This window comes from Epinephelus fuscoguttatus, linkage group LG22, assembly GCF_011397635.1.
Source record: "Epinephelus fuscoguttatus linkage group LG22, E.fuscoguttatus.final_Chr_v1".
NCBI classification, from domain to species: domain Eukaryota; kingdom Metazoa; phylum Chordata; class Actinopteri; order Perciformes; family Serranidae; genus Epinephelus; species Epinephelus fuscoguttatus.
In genome coordinates, this window is record NC_064773.1 from 31,163,462 (window position 1) to 31,185,906 (window position 22,445).

Consider the following 22,445-nt stretch of genomic DNA (forward strand, 5'->3'; position numbering starts at 1 on the left):
TTGAGTCCAAATGGACATTTGTGCCAAATTTGAGTAAATTCTATCAAGGCCATCTTGAAATATTGCGTTCATGAGAATGAGACAGATGCAAGATCAAAGTGATCTTGACCTTTGACCACAAAGTTCTGATCACTTTATCCCTGAGTCCAGGTAGATGTCTGTGCCAAACTTGAAGAAATTCCTTATAGGTGTTCTTGGGGTATGATGTTAATGAGAATGCGACAGATGAGGTCACAATGACCTTAATCTTTGACCTTTGACCAAAATTTAACCAATTTGTCCTTGACTCAAAATGGACTTTTGTGCCAAATTAGACGAAATTCCATCAAGGTATTCTTGAGATATCCCCTTCACAAAAATGAGATGGGTACAAAGTCACAGTCACTTTTACCTTTAAACACCAAAATCCAAGTTCATCATTGCTTCAAAGTGGGAGTTTGTGCCAAATTTAAAAAAATTCACTCAAAGTGTTCTTGAGATATGACGTTCACAAGATTGAAACAGCCAAGGTCAATGTGACGTTGACCTTTGAACACCAAATCTTATCAGTTCACTCCAAGTGGACATTTGTGCCAAAATTGAAGAAATTCCCTAAAGGCATTCTTGAGATATCATGTTTATGAGAATGTGACAAACGTACATATGTACGGACATACATATGAACTAGGGATGCACAGAATATTCGGTAACTGAATATATTCGGCCGAATATTGCAAAAAAACACACATTCGGTATTTGGTGGAATAAGTTAAAAGCAAGGCCGAATAATAGCGGCGTTTTGATAACGCAATCAAACGGCGTGCCGTGACGGGCGGAATAAAATGTCGGCAGTGTGGCGATCCATCCGTCACGGCACTCGCATTTGCGACTAAAAATAGTTTGGAGCGAGCAAAATAGGCTTAAATCATTCAGCACGCTGTGCGAGCAGCCTACAGATTTCAACCAGCAGCAGAAACAAAAGGCGAATCTCACCGATTGTGGGTTGAACGGGGGTCACAGACACAGACAGTAACGTTAATGTATTCCTGTCAAATACGGCGGCCATCAGCTTACCAGGCGACGGAGAAGTCGGCTCCAATAATATCCTCTTCTTGGTGTCATGACTGCCCAGAAGTACCTGAACAGCCGAGCCAGCCGAATGTGATGTGTCAGAGGAGAAACGAGCCTTTCACATTTCTCTCTTTCTGGCAGTAACAGCACACAAACCTCACCGCACTTTAGGGACTGTTCTTTACTTATGAAGGGAAGGAGGGTAGTACATCACTTATTGATGCTGTTTTTGAAGTATGAATAAGTCAGTAAGTAATTTATTCCATTGAAATATCATTGATGTATTACAGAAAATTGATTTATCTTTTCATAAAAGACAAAAGGCAAATCTGCCTCATTTTCGCTGTGGTATCGTGATACTACTCAGAACCGTGATATTTTCATTGGTATTGTACAGTGGGATCTAATTTTGGTACCATGACAACACTAATCTGGAGGGGGTTCATCTGCAAAAACTAATGAAAAACTAAACAATGATATTCGGTATTCGGTACTCGGTAATCGGCCAAGCGTTTAATAATATTCGGCTTCGGCCACAAATTTTCATTTCGGTGCATCCCTAATATGAACAGATGGATGAACAAACTGAAAACATAATGCCTCTGGCAACAGCTTTGCTGGCGCAGAGGCTTAAATAAAAGACAGAAAATAGCATCATGTGGGTGTTCCACAGGCCATCCGACAACTGGCTCAGCCCAAAAAGATCTGAATCAAACTAAAAAAGCAACTGCATATCTGCTTTCCTATTTGGCTTCTACTGACTCTAGAAATCTAGTGCTACATCTTGTGTTTATTGCCTCCTCTGATTATTACTTTTTTCTTCATGAGACATTTTGCTGCATTAGACACAAATGTGTCTACAACAATAATTTATTACATGATTCGGCTTTTGGTTTGCTCTCACTGTGTCATGTCTGCTTGGGCAATTTGACAACATAAAGGATTATCCATCCATAACCACTTAGCTGTTAATATTTTGATATCCGCTCATTTGAAAAGCAGTCTAATTTATGCTTGGAGCAATGATATGAAATGAGCTATGACACTGACAAAGCCATTAAAAAACTGCCATTAAAAAACACCTACAGGCATTATTGAACATTACTGGTGTTGGAGCCTAGAGGTATAATAAGGCCAAACTAAATATCTTACAGATGGCTTCCTTTCAGGGAGCCTAATCAGTGCTACCATAGGTGCATATCCTTGTTGGATAACCAGCTGAAATATTTTATCTGATGAAAGGGCACTAAGCCCAACTAGAAATATCTCTGAAGTTCCACATTCTGTATGTTCACACATATTTTGTATGTATACTGCATTATGCTGAACCATCAACTGCTAACAGGCTTGGGCAGCTCTGCACATCTACTGAAACCTTGAAGAGACATGACACTTTTTCAAGGTTAACAAAATCCATAATGCTTTTACTCTGCCGAGAGTAGAACCAAATGTGTGTCACTGAGTGTGTGCTTGGCTTGAGACTCTTGAATAATGCAGGTCAGGTCTTGCATGTCTGAAGTGACTGAGTGTGAGCATAGTAGGGACAGAAGGGTCTCACCTTGAGGTCTGACACGTCTTTGTAGCACTTCTCGGAGCGGGTGTGGTCAGACAGCTGGACATTCCAGAAGCAGGGCAGCTGGTGAACCAGGAATGGGTTCTGTTTGATCACAGCGTTGAAGATGTCCTGCAGACACACACACACACACACACACACACACACACACACACACACACACACACACACACACACACACTGAGCCTTATGCTTTGCCTTATGTTTCATCATCTACAAGCCTGCACTTCGCCATTTAATGTGTCTAATTGATGACCACCAAGTTGTTTAAAACCTTACCCTGGTTATTGCATAAATGTAGGGAAGGGAAGGGTAGGGTAGAATGTTTATTCTATGACCACATAAAGCTGTGTTAAATTTTACCCTGCTTATTGCATGGATTGTGGGTAGGTTGCTAGGATAAGGTAGAGGAGGGTTGGGTAGAGTATTTAGTCAATGACCACACAAAGTTGTGTTAAATCTTACTCTGGTTATTGCAACCTGGTAGATTGGATAGGGTAGAGTAGAGTAGGGTAGGGTAAGGATGTAGGGTAGGGTAGGGATGTAAGGTAGGGTAGAGTGGTAGGGGAGGATAGAGTGTTAATTCGATGACCACACAAAGCTGTGTTAAATCTTATCCTGGTAATTGCATGGGTGATGGGTAAGTAGGGAGGTAGGGCAGACCAGGGCAGAGTGTTTATTTGATGACCAAGCAAAGCTGTGTTACATCTTACCCTGGATATTGCACAGATTGTAGGTAGGTTGTTAGGATAAGGTAGGGTTGGGTAGATAGGGTAGGGATGTGCTTGATGTACAGTGGGGTAGAGTGGGAGGGTAGAGTGTTTATTCGATGACCACACAAAGTTGTGTTAAATCTTACCCTGGTTATTGAATGGATTGTAGGTAGGTCATTAGGATAAGGTAGGGTACGGAGGGTAGGGTAGGGATGAAAGGTAAGGTAGAGTGCCAGGATAGGATAGGGTAGATTGTTTATTTGATGACCAAACAAAGCTATGCTGTATCTTGCCCTGGTTATTGCATAGACAGTAGTAAGGGGAAGGAGGGTAGGTAGGGTAGGATGGTAGGATAAATAGGGAGGTAGAGTAGTTAGAATAAATAGTTGGTAGAGGGTAGGGTAGGGTAGAGAAGGGTATGGTAGTGTGTTTAGGTAGGTAGACAGACGGATGGAAATATGTTTTATACTAAAGACCAATTTAACAAGCACAATAAAACAATGTATTAAAAACACCACATTTTAAACAAAAACACTCTCAAATTACCATAGTGTATGTCTAACATGTCTTTATACTTTATCACAATTTTTAACTGATTCTTTTGATATGGTATTGTGCTCTTGTTTAATCAGCAAATGATGGCAGCACATGGATGCCAAAAACACAGGGTAACACATTTTTGCAGACTGTAGAAGATGGTAATGCATATTACATAAGTCTTTTAACTTGGTAGATGAAGGCATGTACAGAAGGAGACTGGGGTGCCAGAACTGACGGGACACACGAATCTGACGCGTAATTAGCCTCTAATTTGAACACACCTGAGAGACAATGGAGATTTGGGCTACATAGTAATTCCTTTGAATGCATTGTTTCCTTAACTTACATCTTCACCTTGCGTCATGGTTTGGTGTGAGTTTTTACCCATATACGCACTGTCCAGATATAAATAAGAGCATACAGCTTTCACTGTCGGCATAGTTTATAGTCCTCAGTTTGCTTGAATATGTTTGAACTGTTTGACAAATACCTGCACATTTATTTAAACATGCACTCTCTGTTTCTACTGCCCCTTAGATCAGTCAAACCACACTGTGGTAATACCTTTACTGCAAACTGAATGCACAACAACCATTTCTCCTGTCAGCAATGCGTTTTTAAAAAATGCTGTAATTATTTGTATACGCATTTATTGATATTCTCTTAAAGTCATTATTTAATTATCTGGGTTATGACTGGAATGATTTATGCTTTGCAGAAATGATTTATTAGTCCAAATATTTTAAAAGAAAGAAGTGAAAATTACGGAAATATATCTCACATCAATTACGTTTCTACCTGACGTGTTAGACAGTTAAAAAAAATAGCTGAAAAACAGCAGACTCTCTTTCTCTCTCTAACTAGTTATATAACTCATGCTAGAGAGGAAAGGGCAAATAACAGATAATGAAGAGATACTTTTTTGACTTTGGATCTTTGCAGGTGCACGGGACAAAAGTCTCAGTGACAGATTCCAGCTTCCTAATGGTAGACATAAAACTCTACAGCCACATAATGAATGCTGCGATAAAGAGGGCTGACAGTCCATTGGAGGAGCTCATACAGCAGAAGGCAGATGGAATGCTCAAACGATTCTAAAGCCCCGTTCATTCTCCAAACTGCACACCTTGTGGGACTTTACTTAATGAAGGTTTAATTAAAATCTCATAAATGCACTTCTCATATAAATGAGCTCTGAATAGCTCTGAGATAATGGGGAGACCCTTCACCAAGGTCTCAGTGTCTGCCCTTACCATATTAGATATAGATAGATAGAGATATATTGAAGTTAACGCCTCTTTATGACCTTCAGGATACATGTACACTGGAGTGGGATGAACAATTTATAAATGGAATGGTCTGTTGCACTCGCAGATGAAACCAGAAGCAAACACTATTTGTACAGCAGTTGAGGGTTTTGTGTGTTTTTGTTAAAGCTGCTGTGGATACCTTGCAAAAGAACATAACAGTCCAAAACACATCCACCAGCAGCAGACAGGCGTATATACTTGTCATTGCACATATTGACTAACGTGAACATTTGCACAGCCCCTGTTCAATACTTTAGCGTGTCCTGCAGACACAGCTTTCTCACTCTAAAAACTGTTGTATTATACATATTTTTTATGTGTTTTTAAGGGTTCAAGCCTGAAGGGCTGAAACCCTGTTATTTTTGCTTTGACTTCTTCTCTATTTTTCTTCCAAAATGTTTCCGCAAATTCCCATCAGATGGTACACTGTAGAGACATGAATTTTTTATCATTGATTGGAAGTTGTGCACAAATACTGCTCAAGAAGCATGATGCAAATTGGCCAGATGGGGATGCTATAATTAAAGCCTAAAAATTTAATTTTGAAAGGCCACACCCCTTTCATCATAAGTCTGATTGACTTGAAATTTAACACACTAGTGCAGCTCAATGTGCTCTGTGAAAAACACACGGGAGCCATGAAAGGACCACAGTAAAATTTTTAATTTTTTGGAAAATGCATTTTTGACATCGCCTCCTTCACCATAGATCTGATTCTATACAATATATTCAGTGGATCATCATAAAACTGAGCTTATCAAAAGTTATTAAAAGCTTGTTGATATCTCATTGTGATTTCTCAATGATACTGACCAATGAACTTTAGAGAGGGCGTGGCTCAGTACATAAATAGCCCTAACTCCATAAGCATTGAGCCAACTATCACAAATCTTGAAGAAAATGTCAACCTAAGTATCTGAATCATACTCTCAAAGTTTTATCAAAATCAACCACTAGGGTGCGCCACAAATTAAAACAATGGATAAAAGGATATGTTAAATCCTAATGTTTAAACCATGCGTGTAAAATTATTTTAAAATCGGTCAATAGGGGGCTCCACCAGTTCCAAACAAGTGCAATAGCCTTTGCATAATTTAACCATAAATAAATGACAGCTTGTTCAAACATCACCAAACTTGGTGGATTTTTTAAAGTAAGCTTTTAAAGCATCGCCTCAAAATATTTCCGCAAACAACCAATATGAAGCAACAGTGTTTCTTAAGGCCCAGTAGTCATTTGTACATTAATGAATGAGCATCTGTTCAATTGTCGTAAAACCTGTTGGTAATCATTAATGCAGGCATCAAGAACTGTCAAAGATCTTGATCCTATGCAGCTTTCAAGTTTTAAAGGTCTGTGGGGGCTTGAACCCCGGAAATGCCGCTTGAGGCTTTATTTATAATATATTTCTATATTTTAATTTAATTCTATATTTATGTTTTGCCTGTTGCAGTACTTTAGTACCTACAAGAAACATATTAAGATGATATGGAAAAAAAAGACAAACACCAAGGCCAATTTCTTGTGAGTGAAAATCCACACTGATTTTGAATGTAGTTTTCCATTTCTTCTTTCTTTCTTTTTGTTGTTGTTGTCAAAGGCAGTTCAATTACAACTGAGAGGGAACCTTTTGACTGAGCTTTTCATTTGTTGCTCTTTGTCAGTGACATGCACAGATTTCTATTATGAGTTATAAAAACATTATGGAAAGGACCCCACAGAGAAACAAAATGTTTTTCTTCAACTTTATGCTTGGTCAGGTGTGTTTCCTATTGTGTGTAAACATGTCTTGCTCAAGGAGAAGTCTGTTCTGGATAAAAAACTGATTTTCTGACCCCATGTTGACGCTTACTCCAAAAAGGCCAGCAGATTGTTTTTCCAGAGATAAATGAACACTCTTTACATCTCTTCTGAGACGATGACTTTCTCTTACAGATGCTTCTTTGAATCAGTTTTATTTTTTTGTGTTACAGCTTGGTTTGGAAATCTATATCTCTCCAATAAGAACAGATTTGAAAGTCTTGTCAAAATGGCCTAGTAAGTTTTCAGGGAGGAGCCAGGTCAAGCTCTTGGACATTTATAACAGGCAGGTCAATAGAAGGGCTGATGCTATAATGCACTGCCAGGATCATCCACCCCTGGATGAGTTTAAGCTTTTGCCCCTGGATGTCATTTCAGCGTGGGCATTAGGAGGAGCAAGAGATTTATTGTCTCCGTCATCCTAAATGACATTGTAATGGTTAATAGCAAATAGCACTGTGGCTGTATCCCTTGCACTTCCCTTGCACTCTTGCACCTTACACTCTTGCACATGTGTAACCTACTTGGTATGGTATGAATTTCCTTTTCCCTGCTCTAGCTCTGTTGATTTATTGTGATGGTGTGTTGTTGTACTTTGTATTCTGTTCTCTGTATTTATGTGAAGCCTTGCTACAAAACAAATTTACCCTCAGTGGACAATAAAGATAACCTTGAACCTTGATATCATGGTTGAATTTTGAGCTGATTTTGCCAGTGTCAAAAAGTGCATGAGACTTCACAAAAAGTGAAGAGAGTCTCCTCGACTTTCCTAGACACAACAAACAGACCGGATCAAGCGAAAGGTAAAGAAAAACCTTCCATTTCTCTGTAGGGATCCTTTCCATAATTCAATTTCAATTCAATTTTATTTATAAAGCCCAATATCATAAATCACAATTTGCCACAGAGGGCTTTACAGCATACAGCATCCCTCTGTCCACTGGACCCTCACAGCCTGTAAGGAAAAACTCCCCCAAAAAAACCCTTTAACGTGTGTTAACAGTAACACGGAATCTGAGCCTGTCAGTGGCAAAAACAAGTTATAACAGTGCAGCCTGTTTCACAGCTGTACCTGTAGCACTCTCTCTCAGCACGGGACCAGTTTCAAAAATAGTTATCTTCGTTTGTCACTTAGACACAAAAACATGGAAAAATAGTGTCCAGGCTGAATAATACCTAAGTTTCCCTTTAAGAAACAAATTGCTCTCCTCCCACTGAAAAAGAACAGGGGAGAATTTGCATCGCTTCACACCATGTTCAAACAGCACTGTAGCTGGGAAAAAACAAATCTCAAGGGATCTCACTTCAACACATATTGTCGATTTGAAGAGGGGAGCGCTAAGCAGTCAGTATGCTTCATAATCCTTATCCAATTGTTGGACATCATCTAAAACCTCTTGGGAGTTGCAGCTTGACAGTTTTTGTGATTTTCAAACACTGACAATCTGACAAGCACGGCCACTTTCACAAAATAACTGGTCAGTTGTGTGGAGGTGTGAAAGTATGTAGGATTTAAATTTGTCTCTCAAAGTCTTTTTGTTTTCATTCTTCACACATCTACCTCTGTCAGTTTATGTGAGGACAAGTGAGTGCAACCCAGTGGATACCGTTGACAATATTTTGTTCCAAAAATAAATGTGATAAATAATATTATTGTAATTTTGAGACCACTTTATGCCACTATTTTAATAATAATATAATAGAATAATAACGCAAGTGCACTCTTCAAAGATGACTGAACTTTTAATTATTAAGAATGTTCAGTATGTCAAAAGTGAACAAATGATGACTGATATGTGTCTCTTGTATGCCACAGGACTGAATGCAATGTTTTGAAAAAAGGTCTAACAGACCCAGTGTTGAATACTGTGTAACACAAATGCTAATAACTCTTCCTTTAGAAAGAATAACACGAAAAGGGAAACAGGGTATCTCTGAAAAGGTTTGGGAACCTTAGCTTATGTGAAATGTATGGACCTATCAGATGATAAGGAGGAAGAATGAGTACTCCATGATAAAAAACCTCACAATATGGTCACTTTGTGCTTATTTTTTTGTGAAGATAATGAAATAAATGTCTAGTTTTAACAAATGTTTAGTAGTTTTATGTATGTACTTAATATGGCTTTATGTCTGAGTAGTTATTTGTTTGGGTTTTGTGTCTGTGTGTGCCTCAGTGTGTGTGTTTTGGTTGACGAGGCACCCATTTGTTCTATGTATAAAGAAAATTTCTAATAAACATATTGTTAAATTTTTGTTTTTTACACATTTTAATTTGAGTAAGAAAAAATGTGTTATGTTTATGTGTAAGGACATATTTATATTTGGTAAAAATGTCTGTGTTAATATGACATATCATATAGGTTCTGCTATTATTTCAGTTTGCACAACCATTTCTGTATATTTTGAATAATGCCAAGGTTATATTTATATTTACTTTTACTTTGAATATGTGTTAGAATACAGGAACCAGTTACTTATGACAGGTATGGTGCCATAAGGCAGTTTAGTGTGCATGACAAAAGGAGATTGTTGATAACGTCATGCCTAAAGACGATATGAAGTCTGAAGTTTTTGACCATGTTATGCAGTGTTAAAGTGGATAATAACAGGTAATACAGTAAGAATATATAGGAATAGAACGCTGAGCTGAAAGTGGACTGTACGAGATGTGATTTTGGAAGGACTTGGCCTGCCGTTTTGTTTAGTTTTTGCATTCGCAATAAACGTCGTTCAGCTTTTTTCCTACCTCGTGTGAGTACTGTGGCTCTTCCCAAAATGATCAGGAACAGGAGTCACAACTGATGGCCACTATACTTGGAATATATAGGAGAGTATACCCCCTTTCTCCTTGATAACTCACCAATCTACCTAGCAGTACATCCACCTCATCAAATGCCACTACACCACTTCTTACAATGGTCAGGAAAACTCTTTAGTCTGGCATCACTTTGGCTAAAACAAAAACGCGTGTAAGCACAATGGGCAATACTGAAGTCAGCAAAATGATGGCGGTCATGTCCATACATGGTACAAAAAGTTGATACTGTAATAACCATGAATTTGCAAGGTTATCCCCTTTTTGTATGATTTATGGGGCTGGCACTACAAAGACAAACAAAAGATATAAAGTTCTTGGAAAGAGAATCGGGAGGCAGTGTAATGCGACCCGGGGGAGATTATGACGGCACATTTTTCACCTCATTTTCCACTGTGGCCATTTAGAACAAGCAAAAAACACTTTGACCTTTAGATGTGGTCGGTTGACACATTGTACAAAGTAGTTTGTCTTAAGTATACAGAACCTTTACTGTGGCTTAGTTCAACCCCAGCTTTTCAGGTAGCAGTGGCAGAAAACAAAAGGGCTTGCCACAGTTTGCATTACCAACAGAATGTAGAATGTATAGTCAAACAGCCTCCCGCGACCAGTGCAGGCGTTTTTGTGATTTGCTCATGTGAAACGGCAAATTTTGAGTTGGCATGTCTGAGCTGTGAAGATGTGTACGTGTGTGTGTGTGTTACCTGGTCTGCCAGGGAGGTGGACAGCATGCTCATTAGTTCCCTCTCTGCAGTCAACCTCCACATCTGCTCCCATCTCAGCTTCCGCAAACGATCCAGGAGAAGCAAAATCACCCCTGGAAAGTACCATACACACACACACACACACACACACACACACACACACACAAACAGATATGGTAGCTTAAGAAACAGAGAGATTACTATCTAGCTGCCTGGAAAAGGTGATTAAGTCCCATCATGAGGCTTCGAATCACATCCTTGTGTTTTCTGAGATAAAGCTGCAGACTGGGGAAAAAAAAAAAAAAAAAAAAAAAAAAGACAGACCAGACTTTGGGTGGGGAAACATGTTAAAATCCTCCTGGAAGGACAAATAATTCTTAGAAACCCGTGTGCTTGTTTTTTTCTGTTAACTTTCTCCCTCAAACAAACAAGAAAAAAATCAAAAACAAAAACTCCTTCTTCTCAGTTCCCCGGCTAATAAAAGAAATCTTCAGGGCAGCTACAAATAAAATCAAGCAGCCAATTTTCAGAGGGACAGACATGGTGAATATTCTTTTTGCGAATCGGAACAAACAAACCATCTTTCACACCCTGCTGTGCTCCATCTGTTGCCACGGCCACCGCCACAGAGCCGACCGGCCGCAGCTGAACTGGAGGCTTTCTGTCAAATTGCCGTCGTGTTTAAATGCAACACATGCCTTTCGGTTTCTGTTCGGTCACACGGACAGGAAATTTAAGGGCAAAACGCTGAGCCTTTACAAAACCGACGTGTTCAGGTGAGTTTTGCACAGCCCCCGCTGAAATGTGTCTGCTGTGAAATTCACGGAGCTGCTGCAGCGGGTCGTGCTGTTTGTTTTGGGTTATAGTCAACAGAACGATTATCCTCTGGCTCCAAACGGCACAGAGAGAGCTATAAACCCTCCTGAAGGAAAAGACCTGCTGGATTTGATAGAGGAAAAAAATACAGGCAGGGGAAAATAATAACAAGGTGTAATGGAATCCAATCAATTTCACTATCAGCTGCTCGGAGGCTCTGTGAAATTACACCCCACACCTTTTTGAAAATGTTTTTCCATACAACTTTTAACAAGCCTGCTGGATGCCGGCATATGTCATTGATGCCTGTGCAAATGCACCACGTTTTTGCAAGGGGAGAAACTGCCTCGCTGCCGCTTTACTTACACTGTTATACTTTGAAATGAAGCTCTCAGAGGATAAAAGGAACACAGGATATAAAAGTACTTGGACAGCCATCAAATGTTTCTCTATTACAGATGGTAAATGACAATTACCTTGGATGGTTTAAATAACAAGTTATAATCACAGAAAGAGGTCAATGCTAATAAATTAAACTGTTTCAATACAATACAGATATGCTATATACAAGTTATATATACACAGTAGGAGTGGGCAATATGGATAAAACTGTCACTATCATTCAACCAGCCCAGTCACCAGAAGAAAATGTTGTCATTTTGTTTTACACAATTTTAGAGTGAAAAAAGGGAATGAAGCACCCTGCAAAAGTTTGGGCACTATAAGACATTTGAGCTCTCGAACAACTTTTACCAGGATCTCAGACCATAATTAGCTTGTGAGGACCATGGCTGACTCCTGAAACCTTGTCCCAACAATCAGCAGCCATGGGCTCCTCTAAACAGCTGCCTAGCACTCTGAAAACTAAAATAATTGATGCCCACAAAGTAGGAGAAGGTTATAAGAGGATAGCAAAGTGTTTTCAGGTAGCTGTTTCAGTTCATACTGTAATTAAGAAATGGCAGTTAACAGGAACAGCTGAAGACAAGCTGAGGTCTGGAAGACCAAGAAAACTGCTCGTTGGATTGCTAGAATTGTGAATCAAAACCCCCATTTGACTGCAAAAGACCTGCAGGAAGATTTAGCAGACTTTGGATTGGTGGTGCACTGTTGTACTGTGCAGTGACACCTGCACAAATATGACCTTCATGGAAGAGTCATCAGGGGAAAACCTTTCCTGTGTCCTCACCACAAAATTCAGCGTCAGAAGTTTGCAAAGGAACATCTAACATCTAAACAAGTCCTGCAAAGCAAAGGTATGTTTGGAGAAGAAAAGGTGCAGAGTTTCACGAAAAGAACACCTGTCCAACTGTTAAACATGGGGGTAGGTCAATCCTGCTTTGGGTTTGTGTTGCAGCCAGTGGCACAGGCAAAATTTCAAAAGATAGAGGGAAGAATGGACTCAGTTAAAAATTCTGGAAGTAAACATCACACCATCTGTAAAAAAGCTGAAGATGAAGAGAGGATGGCTTTTACAACAGGACAATGATCCTAAACACACCTTGAAATCCACAATGGAGGAGCAAGCTGATGGTTTTGCCATGACCCTCACAGTCCCCTGACCTAAACATCATTATAAATCTGTGGATAGAACTCAGAAGAGCACTGCATGCAAGACAACCCAGGAATCTCACAGAAGTAGAAGCCTTTTGCAGGAAGAATGGGTGAAAATCCTCCAACAAGAACTGAAAGACTCTTTGCTGGTTACAAAAAGGTTTTAAGCGCTTAGATGCTGTGATACTTGCCAAGGGGGCGCTACTAAGTACTGACCACGCAGCACACCAACCAAACTTTTGCTTTAGGCCCTTTTAATTTCTTGTTATTTTAAAACTGTAGAAGACTGAAATGAAAAAGTATTCTTGCTCAAAGTATTTAAGAAATGTGTCATCTTTAACTTTTTACCCTTTGGAAATCAGCTTTTACTTGCTTAGCTATTTACAGTTAACAAAACTTTGACCAGGGGTGCCCAAACTTTGGCATGCAACTGTATGAGCTGATTCTGTCATCGTGGAACAGAGGAGATGATGGATTGCGTGTCAGCCATAGACTGTATATAAAGATGGACAATGCGTTTTCACTCACCCCTACTGTACAAAAATGATGCCAGAACATCTCGCATACGGCTGCTGCCATCTCGTGCTGGTGACATCTTTGGAGTCTGAGTCTGTGCAGTAGCGTTCCCGCCCATACACCTGTCCGACCAATCGTGAGCAGCGCCACTCACAGCAAACATACTGATTGGCACAACGGCTGTCAATCACAACCTCAATACCCCCTTTTTTAACATCAAATTACTAGAAATTATTAGACTTATCAGAATACCGAACACTTGAACAAACATCAGTGTGATAAGAACTACCTAAAATGACAGAAACCATCTTCGGGAAAAATTTATTTGACATGTACTTGGTGTTTTTAGTGTGGCCCATTTCCCACCCACTAACTTAGAGGGGGCAGGGTTTCAGACCTTCAATGCAGATAACCACCAGGAGGCGATCAAGATGTTTTGGTTTCACTTTTGTGGAACTGTCATTTCATCCATCATTATGTACATTCTATGTTGTCACCAAGATGAGACATCTCCAATGCTGCAGACCACTGCTCAAGACCAACAAACAGAAAGTGTTTTTTTTTTCCTGGTGAATCTTTGCAGAATTGACCTATGGCTAAGCCACGCCCCCCTCCACTCACTCGGACAAAATATCAACATTCAGTGACCGGCGCTATGGCAGGTGTCACAGTGCACGGCATTTCGCAGGAGGCAATTGATGATTTCTGGAGACATAACAATCAAATTTTTGTGCATCAAAGTGCCACTGAAGTTAAGGTTTTTGGCTCAGAATATGAGAAAAGGATAACGGCCTTTTTACCATCTTTACCAACAGTGTCTCTCCGTTAGTTTAGCTAGAGATGTCAAAGATAACTTTATATTTCTTTCCAGCACAGTGACAATATGTTCCCTCAAACACAATGTTGACTTACCTTAGAACAGATGTAGACATCCTTGTAAATTTTATCCATGTTGTGGTCTACCGCACAACTTTATCCAAAGGACACTTTTCTCGGTTGAGATGTGGTTTAGGTAAAGGTAAAAAATACACCCTGTTGCCCAGCCTCTCAGCATACCTTGTGTAGTTGCATGTACCCCATGCAAACCGTTTGACCATTTTTAAACTTCAAATCTCAAAAAAAGCTCATAAAACCGAATGAAACTGACTTTCTGTAATGCATTTCAATGGACATCCAGGCAGAGAATGTCTGAGTGTATGGGAATGGCTATATGCACTGTTACTGGCTCATCGCAACTGAGGGTGGGGCTTAGCCATAGGTCAATTTCCAGCAGTGTTTGATCCAAGTGTTTTTCACTGAAAACCCCCGCTTTTTCAGCAGCTTTTGTGTCACCAAACATGGGTGTTTTCAGCAAAAACGTGATCTTTTCCTAACCATAACCAAGTATTTTTTGTGTTTAAACCTAACCACACATTAACCACAGTGTTGTTGAAATGTAAAGTTTTAATATATCCTCTACAAAATAATGTATGTAACATATCTGTCCATCCACCATCCCCTCCACCTAGTGATGACACTCATATACTACATCTCTTTAGAAACACTGATATGATATATATAAAATATAAAACAACATTTTCTTCAGGCGACTGGGCAGGAAACAAATAACAAAACTAGTCTGCTGTTTGCATTTAAAGTCAAAATCAATAACAAATGAAATACATCATTAATTGTTAAGTGACAATAACTATCAACATCTGCATACATTCACAAGAGCATTACACACTTACAAGGTGTGAGCTGCTCTGGCAAAAATAGACCCATCACATAAAGATACACTGTGTTCGTGTTCACAGTGGACATTGGTACAACAATTATAGCGGCAGTAAAATGTCTCTGTCAGCCATAACAGAGCAGTGTGCAATGCAACCACATCTAGAAGGCACTGTAAGTTTTCTGAAATCTTCCTGGAGCTGCCTCAACATCTGCATATGTTTTGAGGTTTTGCAGCACTCTCAAAAATCAAGTAGGGTTTATTTAGCATGCATACTAATTTTCTTAAATATAATTGTGGATATAAGTATCCAACTAAGACACAGTTTCAAATGTAGCCCCAACATGCTAACAACGTCCTCCTGCACTCACCAGTGTTGAAGCCTCTGCCCAGAGCTGGCCAGGGTCGATGGTTCTTCCACAGGTTCCCCAGGTACCAGTCACTCTGGTTCTCCACCAGACCAAGAACCTGCTGACCTGAGCACAGCAAACACAACAACATTACTGCTTTTTATCATATTCTCTACTGTACATCTACTAATTTTCTCTGCACCCTCCATATATATAACTATAATATGCTGTAGAGGGGTATCATTATCCACTTTCTTGAATGTATTATTTTGTAGGTATGTACTGGGTCCAGGGGACGCAACGCAATCGTTTTCAGAAAACATTTGAATTTTATTTCATTGTTGCATATCTTAAATTTGTGGTGTTCAAGGCATTACTCTATGATGAAACATTTTGACTTTTGGTATACACACTGCCATCAACTTAACCTGTCTGCTTTCATATCAGCTAATGATTTTCTTTTTCTCTTTTTGCTTTCACATATTTTCACATATTTTCAAACACATTGTACACCCAGGAAAGGCTGTGGACTTGTTGCTTAAAATCAAATGTGAACATTTGAAGGACAATGCTATGACCTATCCAGGTTAGTTTTAATGAAAGAGTTCTGTCTGCCTTGAGAGAAATAGAACAGAAAGACAACTGGATAACATAGGCCTAACAAACAACATAACGTTCCATTACTTTAGGAAAAACAACTGATAGACCTGAAATTCTCTAATAACAGTCAATATGCACATAATAAGTGTCAAATAGCTGGGGCGTGGCCAGCACAGACAAATAAAGGCCAGTTCAGTCAGGACCACTTTAGTCAATTTCCACTTGCATTACGCCTCTGTTCTGGGCCTCTCTGCCTTTCCTCAGGCCTACGTGGAAAGCCTTAAACCAGAGAGAGCAAACATCTCTGCCCTTCCACGAGCATACGAGGAAAACCTGAGGCAGAGAGAGCAAACCTCCCTGCCCTTCCATGCGCCTAAATGGAAAGCCAAAGGAAGGGAGAGCAGCAGCAAAGACCCTCGGGAACAGAACAGAGCAGCATTAAAGACAAACAGAAATGACACTGATAAGCCAGACACAGCATGAAAAGGAGGAGCTGGGGTAGAGGCGAGTTGCAAAGCTGCTTGCAGAAGAAGCAGCAACAGTAGGCAGGCCAAAGCAGTTTAAACAGGGTGCCCTGAATGAGATTTGCCCATTGGTTGCATAGAAAGAAATCATGTGATCTATCAGCTGACTCCCTTCCATCAACCAGCTGCTCCATCAGAGATCATCTGATGTAGCTGGGATGTGAGCTAAGCTTGACATCATTGAAATGACTAAGGCTGTGCTCAATTTGTTAAAACACAGCATAATGCACATTTCCACATCCAAAGTCCATCAGTACACCAACATAGTCATGTTATTCTCAACAGTTTTCTCCTTCTCCTTTAAAAGAATTGTGCAGAGCTCGACTGATATTAACATTTTACAGAAATATCAGCATGTATATCACTCAATAAATAATAAACTGCAGTCAAAGAAAGGGTTCTATAAAGACAGTGTATCTATTAAATAGTTTGTCTACCAGAAAACACTTGAAGATTTTTTCTCAACTAAAATGTCACCACTGTTGGGCTACAGTCATTGAGAGGCAACACTTGTGAGAACAGTGAGAATATAACATACCTTTTAAATCAATGACAAAAAATAAATGTAATAAATATAATGTGTCCAAACTGACTTACAATGCAGTGAAAAGGAATAAAGGCATGTCCCAAATCAGCCCAGTTACCAAAAGACAATGTTCGCATTGTAGGGACCCACGGCAGTTTTTACAGCAGGGATGTCTTTTTAATGGGACATCCATGTGTTTCCTGCCTGGATAGTGCCCCCAAAACTGGGTATTTCAAGCCAAAATATGATCTTTTAGTAATCATAACCAAGTACTTTCTGTGCCTAAATCTAACCCGATGTTAACCACAGCACTGTTGAAATGTTAAGTAAAGTACATAATAACATACAAATGTAACGTATCCATGGTTTCTGGCGATTGGGTTGCTCAAATATGAGCCAAATAAAGCATGGTTCTTTTTGCAGTTGTGGTAAATAAAAAACAGTATTTGAGAATTTATGGCAATTTTAGGATAGCAGCTTTAAAAACTAATTATAAGCTTAGCAACAACAACCACACACGCATGCACACGCGTGCGCGCGCGCACACACACACACACACACACGCACACATGCACACACACAAAATTAGTATTTTTTGCTGGTTTTATCTTGAGATAAGCAGATAAGGAGATAATTGAGTCATGATCTCCAGCTAAGCAGCTGTTGTTGGCTTCCCTACAGTTTGGACTATGTGCAGACAGAAATAGAGGTCGGAGAGGGATCAGTGGCTGACACTTCAGGGTCAACTGGTTCAACAGCGAGCCAGCAGAAACATAATCCCTTCATAAAGTGGGCTTTTATGTCTGAGTCAACGACAAACCAGGAGAGAACTTTGACTGCCACCTTACAAATGACACACCGCTGCAGTGAGAGGAGGTGCAAATCGAATTCAACACTCAACAATACAATGAATTTAAAGTTTTTAAGTCACTAGACAAAAGGTATAGAGAGGACAGAGGAGGAGGCAGAATCAAATGAAGAGGAGAGATCCAGGAGATGAACGGAGGAGAGGGGAGGGGATGTTACGTGGGCTTTAGGGCGAGAGATTGTGGAAGGCAAGCTGGGTAGAGATAAAGGTCGAGGAGATAGGCATTAAGGAGGAGATAGGAGTCTGGAGAGCGGGCATGGGTGTAGCAGTGGCAGCTTTAATGAAGGCTGTAAGGAAGATTAATGAGAGCTTATTGGAGCAGGCAGCAGAGAGCAGGCAGCCCCTTTAGAAAGGTTCCAAAACAAAGAACAAAGACCTGCCATCAAGGTGATGACTGAGAGGGACAATTAGAGCTCAAAACAAAACAGTGCCCCTTTTACCAGGACAAGCGTCTCAGGTGGTTTCACTTTGGTTTGGGTTCATCAGAAAAAGTGCCTGTTAGCTTAATCTGATCACCAGCTGAGGTAGGGAAGAAAATTTCCACTGCAAATACCTCCTGTTTATATTCTACTCCATACACTCATTAAGGTTAACAATTTTGATTTCAATTAAGCAGTGAACTGGTGTAATTAATTACAGTTAATGACAATTTAATCATAATGAGAGATATAATGAGAAACACACACCGGGACTGTATTAAACACCAGCACAATCACAAGGATTTTTTTTTTTTTACTTTTTACTACTTTCCAAAATCCAGGTTGAATAATAAATTTAACTGTTAATTAATTAATTATTAGTTAATTACAACTTGTGTCTTAGTTTTTTTTAAGCTTTTCCTTTTGTTACCATTCGTTATGACATTGTTTTCACCATATTAATTGCTGTGATATTGAAATGTGGTGACATTGCTACTTCACAGAGGGACTAGGCAGGGCTGCCCACTTTCCCCCCTGCTGTTCACCCTGTTTATTGAACCCCTAGCAATTGCATTACGATCTTCTGGTCAATTTCAGGATATAAGCTCAACCTCTCTCAGAGTGAGCTATTTCCAATCAACATGCCTGCTCAGAGAATATCCTACTCCCAATTTCCATTCAAGGTGGTACAGGGCTCATTTAAACACCTGGGGGTGACGGTTGACAGAACATACTCAGACCTGTTCAAGCTGAACTTTAAGACACTCTTGGAACGTACAGTTAGAGACCTTGGGAGATGGTCTCACCTCACCCTGACCCTGGCAGGAAAAGTGAATATTGTAAAAATGAATGTCCTTCCAAGGTTTATGTTTCTGTTCCAATGTATTCCCATTGTTGTTCTCCCCCTCCCTATACCTCACGACTACACCCAACAGAACCCCGTAGTGGCTCAGTCGCTGCAGATCTGGACCAAGATGAGACACAGTCTTGGTTGGCAGGAGGGATCCCTTTTGGCTCCCCTGTCTCCAAACCATCACTTTGTCCCATCGCTGGAAAGTAACACATTTCAATGATGGTCTGGTAATGGGATCAGAAGAATGAAGGACTTGTACATGGATGGTTTATTTCCCACCTTTGATCAGTTATGTAAAAGATTTAACCTACCACCATCACATTTCTTTGCTTATCTTCAGATCCGGAGCTACATCCAGTCCAACACAGTCACATTCCCAAATATTCCTGATCCTGTTCAATTGGATGTATTATTTTCTGTTGACCCCACGACTAGAGGAGTGATATCGTTCATTTATAACCAATTATCTGCACAGGCAGAGATCACTTTAGAGCATCTAAAAACTGCTTGGGAGGAAGATTTCGGTTTAGAATTGTCCAACGACCAAGAAGGCACAGAGGAATGTCCATACCTCCTCCATATATGCTAGACATGGCCTTATACAGTTTAAGGTGCTGCATAGAGCCCATCTCTCCAAAATAAAAATGAGTAAAATGTAACCCGATACAGATCCACTATGCAACCGATGCAAGGTCCACCCAGCCACACTGGCACACATGTTTTGGTCATGCCCAAAAATGTCACAGTTCTGGACCTCAATATTCAAGATCTTTTCGGACTGCTTTGGGCATGTGCTAGACCCGGACCCTGTGTTGGCTATCTTTGGAGTGGCAGGGGAGAACAGTCCCCTCAGGGGATCTAATCTAATTGTGGCCCTTATTAGCCCGTAGGCTGATTTTGTTAAACTGGAAACAGGCAAACCCACCATCTTACACAATGTGGAGGAGAGATGCTACGCAACACCTTGCATTGGAAAAGATGTAGATTTCAGATTTACCCTTCGGGGCTCTGAAGAGAGTTTCCACAAGACTTGGCGATAAGCTAGTTGCTGGGTAGCCTACTAACTCTTATTGCCTTTTTTCAGCTACTTCCTACCATGTAAACTGTATGGTTCTACTCTTACAAATGAATGAATGACTCATAGTAAAGGATTGATGTATAGGTAACACTGTGGTTATTTTTATAAATTGCTTCTTTTTTTTGTTTGTTGATTATTTATTTATTTATTCTTTTTTCTTTTTTGTTTATATTTCTTGTCTGCGTGCTGTTTTTGTTTTTTTTTTTGTGAATGTGAATGTTCTATGTGGGATGAAAAACAAAAAATAAACCAGGCCGGAAGGCTTTTGAAACTTGAAAAAAAGATATTGCTACAACAACAGATAGGTAGGTTGGCTGGTAGGTTGGTCAGTAACTTTGTCAGTAGGTTAGTTGGGAACCTTTGAGCACCCTTAGGAGTTTGAAAGGTTCTGGGTGCAACCATTAAAACATAGAAGATGATTCACAAAGCATGAGCAGTCAGACACTCTTACAGGTAGGTTGGTTGGTAGGTAGGTTGGTCGGTAAGTTAGTTGGTAAGGTTGTTGGCAGGCTGGTTAGTAGGTAGATAAGTTGGTAGATTGGTCATTAAGTTGGTCAACAGGTTGGTTGAATGGGTGGTCTGTAGATTGGCTGGTAGGTTGGTAGATTGGTCGGTAAGTTGGTTGATCGATCACATAGTAGTTAGGTCGGTAGGTTGGCCGGTAGACTGGTCAATAGACTGGTTGATAGGTTGGTCAGTAGACTGGGCAGTAGGTTGGTTAGTAGGATGGTCAGAAAAGTTGGTTGGTAAGTTGGTCAGTAGACTGGTCGGTAGGTTAGTCGGTAAATTGATTGGTACGTCAGTTGGTAGATTGGAAAGTTGGTTGGCAAGCTGGTTGGGCAGTAGATTGTTCGGTAATATGGTTGGTAGGTTGATAGATCAGCAGGTTTGTTAGGAAACCTTGGAGTATAAAAAGGTTCGGATACCCCCTTAGCACCCTTAGAAGGTGGAAAAGTTCTGGATGGAACCCCCAGAGAGGGCTCTGGGTAAAACCATTAAACCAAAGAGGAATTCTCTGGAGAACCTCTCACAGAGGGTTCCTGGTGGAACCTCTATGAGAATCACAGATGGTTATAGGTACGACCCTTGGTATAGGGCTCTAGGTAGAACCTCTGGAAATTGTTCCAGGTTTAAACCTTTATAAAATGTCCACCTTGCGTGGACTTTTTCTCTCTTTATACTATGTCAGCTGCTCTCAGCGTCAAATACTGCCAAGGTTGTGTTTACATTGGCGTTATCTGAAAGCCCAATGTGTCTCTTAAAGATGCTAAATGTGCCTTTATCATTGATGTCACACGCTGTGGGGCATGACAAAGCCGAAGTATTTGAGGACCTTGGATTGAAAATGGGCCGCATTGACCAACAGGTGATAAAATAAAAGTATTATACTTATGTTTTTAAATGCTGTAGCTATACAAATGAAGTTTAATTCAGGTAAACTGCATTGACTGACATTTGGCTACTTGAGGGCAGTGAAACTAGGCAAAAACCTATCATACCTTATTAAGTTGTTACACAGGACATGTCAGCAAACAGTTGCTTATATATACATTCAGCAGACCCAGAGCAACATTATCATTCATTTAGGGTTGTGTTTGTGTTCCACCTGATGACGGTAAGTCCAATATTACCTCTCTTTTGGCTCTGGTTTTGGCTTCAACCAACTCTTAAACTGCAAAATTCCTTACTAGCTTCACCAGCATGAGTGAGTAGGTAGTGTAAGGTGGGTTCATCTGGTTTTCCACCGAAAACAACTGCCCTCTGCTAAATATGAGGTTAAAGAGGACGGAGATTGAAGGCTAAAGAAAAGAAAATAAAACAATAAGCTGAATGAGGCTAAAACTCTCTATAGAGCTGAAGCAAACTGCAAAATTGGTGATAATTCTATGAGGCTTTGTAACTACAAAAAACCCTTTCACATTAACACTTAATTACACTTTTAAACCAGAACTAAACCAATAATCCTTTCTCCTTTCACAAAAGTGGCACTGTTTATGCTCCACAGTAGAAAAATGTATAAAAAAAACCTGTTGATGCCGTTATAAATAACAAAAATGCTGTTTAAAAAATGCTTTCAAATGACCACAAAGTGTTAACACATTAAGCTTACCAGACCTGC

General features: G+C 40.0%; 1 protein-coding gene across 1 annotated transcript in view; it reads right to left on the reverse strand.

Annotated features, from left to right (window-relative positions):
* Positions 1-22,445, reverse strand: part of large1 (LARGE xylosyl- and glucuronyltransferase 1) — a 157,869-nt gene that overhangs the window by 26,577 nt on the left and 108,847 nt on the right. Inside the window, exons 7-9 of the mRNA XM_049566449.1 lie at positions 15,480-15,584; positions 10,509-10,621; positions 2,609-2,734 (exon numbers count right to left, since the gene is read on the reverse strand). Of these exons, the coding sequence (XP_049422406.1) occupies positions 2,609-2,734; positions 10,509-10,621; positions 15,480-15,584 (344 nt within the window). The remainder of the gene's footprint in view (positions 1-2,608; positions 2,735-10,508; positions 10,622-15,479; positions 15,585-22,445) is intronic.